This window comes from Physeter macrocephalus, chromosome 14 (assembly GCF_002837175.3).
Source record: "Physeter macrocephalus isolate SW-GA chromosome 14, ASM283717v5, whole genome shotgun sequence".
Classification (NCBI taxonomy): domain Eukaryota; kingdom Metazoa; phylum Chordata; class Mammalia; order Artiodactyla; family Physeteridae; genus Physeter; species Physeter macrocephalus.
Genome location: NC_041227.1, coordinates 40353750 through 40359749, shown reverse-complemented (window position 1 = coordinate 40359749; position 6000 = coordinate 40353750). Strand labels below are relative to the sequence as shown.

General features: G+C 39.4%; 1 protein-coding gene across 2 annotated transcripts in view; it reads right to left on the bottom strand.

The window, feature by feature from the left end:
* Nucleotides 1-6000, bottom strand: part of MACROD2 (mono-ADP ribosylhydrolase 2) — a 2044226-nt gene that overhangs the window by 13649 nt on the left and 2024577 nt on the right. For both annotated transcript variants that reach the window (XM_028499297.2, XM_028499299.2), the window contains one exon: nucleotides 5204-5272. In XM_028499297.2, the coding sequence (XP_028355098.1) occupies nucleotides 5211-5272 (62 nt within the window). In that variant the 3' untranslated portion in view covers nucleotides 5204-5210. The remainder of the gene's footprint in view (nucleotides 1-5203; nucleotides 5273-6000) is intronic.

Genomic DNA, 6000 nt, shown 5'->3' with positions numbered 1-6000 from the left:
ATCCTGCAACTTTACCAAATTCACTGTTAGGTCTAGTAGTTTTCTGGTGGCATTTTTGGGATTCTCTATGTATAGTATCATGTCATCTGCAAACAGTGACAGCTTTACTTCTTTTCCAATTTGTATTCTTTTTATTTCTTTTCTTTCTCTGATTGCTGTGGGTAGGACCTCCAAAACTATGTTGAGTAATACTGGTGAGAGTGAACATCCTTGTCTTGTTCCTGAGGATTTTTGCATCTATATTCATCAGTGATATTGGTCTGTAATTTTCTTTTATTGTAGTATCTTTGTCTGGTTTTGGTATCAGGGTGATGGTGGCCTCATAGAATGAGTTTGGGAGTGTTCCTTCCTCCGCAGTTCTTTGGAAGAGTTTGAGAAGGATGGGTGTTAGCTCTTCTCTAAATGTTTGATAGAATTCACCTGTGAAACCATCTGGTCCTGGACTTTTCTAATCACAGTTTCAATTTCATTACTTGTGATCCTTCTGTTCATATTTTCTTCCTGGTTCAGTCTTGGAAGGTTATACTTTCCTAAGAATTTGTCCATTTCTTCCAGGCTCTCCATTTTATTGGCATAGAGTTGTTTGTAGTCGTCTCTTAGGATGCTTTGTATTTCTGCTGTGTCATTGTAACTTCTTTTTCATTTCTAATTTTATTGATTTGAATCCTCTCCCTCTTTTTCTTGATGAGTCAGGCTAATGGTTTATCAATTTTGTTTTTTCTCAATGAACCACCTTTTAGTTTTATTGAACTTTGCTATTGTTTTCTTTGTTTCCATTGCATTTATTTCTGCTCTGATCTTTATGATTTCTTTCCTTCTGCTAACTTTGGGTTTTGTTTGTTCTTCTTGCTCTAGGTCCTTTAGGTGTAAGGTCAGATTGTTTATTTGAGATTTTTCTTGTTCCTTCAGGTAGGCTTGTATAGCTATAAACGTCCCTCTTAGAACTGCTTTTGCTGCATCCCATAGGTTTTGGATCGTCGTGTTTTCCTTGTCATTTGTCTCTAGGTATTTTTTGATTTCCTCTTGATTTCTTCAGTGATCTCTTGGTTATTTAGTAACATATTGTTCAGCCTCCATGTGTTTTGTACGTTTTTTTCGCTGTAATTCATTTCTAATCTCATAGCAATGTGGTCAGAAAAGATGCCTGATATGATTTCAGTTTTCTTAAATACACTGAGGCTTGATTTGTGACCCAAGATGTGCTCTATCCTGGAGAATGTTCCATGCGTACTTGAGAAGAAAGTGTAATCTGCTGTTTTGGGATGGAATGTCCTATAAATATCAATTAAATCTATCTGGTCTATTGTGTCATTTAAAGCTTGTGTTTCCATATTTATTTTCGTTTTGGATGATCTGTCCATTGGTGTAAATGAGGTGTTAAATTCCCCCACTATTACTGTGTTACTGTCGATTTCCTCTTTTATAGCTGTTAGCAGTTGCCTTATGTATTGAGGTGCTCCTAGGTTGGTTGCATATATATTTATAATTGTTATATCGCCTTCGTGGATTGATCTCCTGATGATTATGTAGTGTCCTTCCTTGTCTCTTGTAACATTCTTTATTTTAAAGCCTATTTTTATATATTTATAATTGTTATATCTCCCTCTTGGATTGATCCCTTGATCATTATGTAGTGTCCTTCTTGTCTCTTGTAACATTCTTTATTTTAAAGTCTATTTTATCTGATACGAGTCTTGCTACATCAGCTCTCTTTTGATTTCCATTTGCATGGAATATCTTTTTCCATCCCCTCACTTTCAGTCTATATGTGTCCCTAGGTCTGAAGTGGGTCTCTTGTAGACAGCATATATATGGATCTTGTTTTTGTATCCATTCAGTGAGCCTGTGTCTTTTGGTTGGAGCATTTAATCCATTCACGTTTGAGGTAATTATCGATATGTATGTTCCTATTACCATTTTCTTAATTGTTATGCATTTGTTTTGGTAGGTCCTTTGCTTCTCTTGTGTTTCCCGCTTAGAGAAGTTCCTTTAGCATTTGTTGTAGAGCTGGTTTGGTGGTGCTGAATTCTCTTAGCTTTTGCTTGTCTGTAAAGCTTTTGATTTCTCCATTGAATGAGATCCTTGCTGGGTAGAGTAATCTTGGTTGTAGGTTCTTCCCTTTCATCACTTTAAGTATATCATGCCACTGCCTTCTGGCTTGTAGAGTTTCTGCTGAGAAATCAGCTTGTTAACCTTATGGGAGTTCCCTTGTATGTTATTTGTTGTTTTTCCCTTGCTGCTTTCAATAATTTGTCTTTGTCTTTAATCTTTGCCAATTTGATTTCTATGTGTCTTGGCATGTTTCTCCTTGGGTTTATCCTGTATGGGACTCTCATTTTCTCAGATCCTTTCTCTCTCTCATCTTTTTCTGGGACCCCTATACTGCAAATGTTGTTGCATTTAATGTTGTCCCAGAGGTCTCTTAGGCTGTCATCATTTCTTTTCATTCTTTTTTCTGTTCCGCAGCAGTGAATTCCACCATTCTGTCTTCCAGGTCACTTATCCCTTCTTCTGCCTCAGTTATTCTGCTATTGATTCCTTCTAGTATAGTTTTCATTTCAGTGATTGTATTGTTCATCTCTGTTTGTGTTCTTTAATTCTCTAGGTCTTTGTTAAACATTTCTTGCATCTTCTCCATCTTTGCCTCCACTCTCTTTCCGAGGTTCTGAATTCTTTTTCTGGAAGGTTGCCTATCTATCTCTGCTTCATTTAGTTGTTTTTCTGGGGTTTTATCTTGTTCTTCATCTTGTACATAGCTCTCTGCCTTTTCATCTTGTCTGTCTTTCTGTGAATGTGGTTTTTGTTCCACAGGCTGCAGGATTGTAGTTCTTCTTGCTTCTGCTGTCTGCCCTCTGGTGGATGAGGCTATCTAAGAGGCTTGTGCAAGTTTCCTGATGCGAGGGACTGGTGGTGGGCAGAGCTCAGTAAAACTTTAATCTGCTTGACTGTTGATGCGTGGGGCTGGGTCCCCTCCCCAGTTGGTTGTTTGTTTGGCCTGAGGCAACCCAACACTGTAGACTACCTGGGCTCTTTGGTGGGGCTAATGACAGACTCTGGAAGGGCTCACGCCAAGGAGTACTTCCCAGAACTTCTGCTGCCAGTGTCCTTTTCCCCACAGTGAGCCACAGCCACCTCCTGCCTCTGCAGGAGACCCTCCAACACTAGCAGATAGGTCTGGCTCAGTCTCTATGGGGTCACTCCTCCTTCCCCTGGGTCCTGATGCACAAACTACTTTGTGTGTGCCCTCCAAGAGTGGAGTCTCTGTTTTCCCCAGTCCTGTGGAAGTCCTGCAATCCAATCCCGCTAGCCTTCAAAATCTGATTCTCTAGGAATTCCTCCTCCTGTTGCTGGACCCCCAGGTTGGGAAGCCTGACATTGGGCTCAGAACCTTCACTCCAGTGGGTGGACTTCTGTGGTATAAGTGTTCTCCAGTCTGTGAGTCACCCACCCAGCAGTTATGGGATTTGATTTTACTGTGATTGTGCCTCTCCCACCGTCTCATTATGGCTTCTTCTTTTTCTTTGGATTTTTCTTTGGATGTGGGGTATCTTTTTTGGTGAGTTCCAGTGTCTGTCTTCCTGTTGATGATTGTCCAGCAGCTAGTTGTGATTCTGGTGTTCTCGCAAGACGGAGTGAGAGCACGTCCTTCTACTCCACCATCTTGGTTCAGCACCTCATCAGGAATTAATTAACTGATAAATATAATTCAAAATTATATGACTTTCTGAAATATACTTCTTAGTTTTTTTCCCAGAAAAAAAATCTTTTCTGCTATGACCTACACGTTGATAAAGTATACCTTTGTAAACAAAAATGAAACATTTATCTTTTTCTCTCTACCTGATCCTTCTAGAATTTGGCTTCTCCAGCTATCTCTCCTGTGGACTTGATGGTTTATTGCAACCAGATTACTACTAGTTATACTAATGATAATAATTTGTTCTTTTTTGCTTCCAAATGCTGGTCCAATTTATGACCATGGGGAAGCACTGTGAATGAAAAATGTTGCCTGCTGTATTCTGTCACTCCATGATAAGTCGTCAGCCACTGCAGCCACTCCTAAGAGGGGACTCAGGATGGGAAAGAACAGGATACTGGCCCCAGATAGCTAAGCTGCATATCAAAGGAATGATTCCAAAGAGCCCAGATTCTTGCATCTTCCCATAGGTAGCAAAGGGCTAAATTCATTAACTTGAGATATCTGGTTTTCTTTAGATAACAGTAATCTTTTCATGTTCCGACTACCTGGTCTTTGTTGTAAAACTCCTATAGTTCCTGCTTCCCCCCTTACCTCTTCAGAGCAGTCCTGCAGAGCTATCCTGGGCTTGAAGTCCTCAGAAGGTCCACCAAATAAAACATAATTCTCAACTTTGAGGTTGTGCATTTTTTTTTCAGTCGACAGAGGCAAAGGTCTCAACACATTTGTGTCTTGCCCTGGATGATGCACAATTCATTTATCCCATAGTTTTTTTCACAGCTTAGTATTTTAAGCTAGGAATCAGAATAGCTAGGCTGGCTTCTTTTCTCTAATTAATTCTTCTCTCCAGCCCTCAAGATACACAAAAGTGTTACAGACCACTCATTATTCTAGATATACTTCAGTCTGGGCTGAGTGATTTAGAATGTTGGTCTGGAAAAACTCCTAAACATCATCTGGCCCCATTTATGTTCCTGTGGAATTCCCTGAGGCTCCTTCAACTCCACAAACCTTTGTGTAGAGGTTCAGGTCCACAGGTAGTGGTGTGAGAGGATGGGACATACGGCAGGCTTCTATCAGCCCAAATACACTCAAATGCCTTTCACATGCTCCAGGGCAAAGATTTAGTGTTAGGCTTAAAAACAGATAGAGATACTAAACAACTCAGCAGGTAACTTCTGGAAAAGCAATGCTTCAGAATCAGCTTGGGGTTGCTGAAATAATTTGATCACTCCAGGAAGCCAGGAGGTGAGATGGGTGGAAAATTTTTTTTCTTGTCATCAAAGCTCAGAAAACCAGGGTATTACATGATCTGGATATGCTGTAGCTTATCTTTTTCCTTTAAAGATGGTAAGTTTCTTACAATATGTTATTTGGTATAAAGATTTTAAAAGTTCTATCCATGGGACTGGATAGAACTGAGGGAAATCCAACATGCCTTTTACAAGCAGTTTCTATGGCTGGCCCATTTAATCAATTGAAAATCTTGTAACAGAGGCAACTTACCTATTAGTTAATCTTCTTGCTGACTCTCTGTTGGGTCATTTACACTGTCAACCTGATTATTCATTTCAACTGGAACCAGAAAGGAAAACAAAAAGGTTAAATATTTGTTAAACCCAAATCTCTTAAACATATTAAAATGGCCTGTGAATTGTTACATTCCTGATTTCCTATCTTATACTTCGTTCAGTTTGTTTTCATTCATTCAAGATTTGGGGACCACTCTTATAGATTTTTACTGGTAGGGGAATGGGGAGGGCAGAGTTGCTTCTTTACTAAACTGTAGGAGCTGAGTTGTCATTTCATACCAGATTTTTGGGTTGATATTTTGTGTGCATTTATTACCATCCTTAGGTAAATTCAAAGGCCTTAATAGATGTCTAAGAAAATAAAGAGGAAACAAAGCAAACCAGATCATCGACATGCAGAAAGGTAAGCAGCTAGCTCCCTCTAAAACAGCAATGCCAGTAGGCCTGCTTGGTTTGCTAGGTCTTCAATTTTGAAATTCAAAACTGACGCTGTAAACTTGCCAGTGGATGCACTGGTAGTGGACACCATGAAATAGAAAAGCAAAACATCTAACCAGATGGCACAGCAATGATGAAACGTGTGCTTTTACTTTACCATGTGTTCTATGTAAGCATTTGCATACAAATAGCATGCATAATTAATTAATACCATTGTCCAGAAGGAGCCCAGAGCAGGCATAGCAGACACTGGAAATTTTCAAGGGTCAGTAGGTTTAATTAGATTGGTATTTTTAAAGCATCAAAGCCCATATTATAAACTGCAAGACTTAT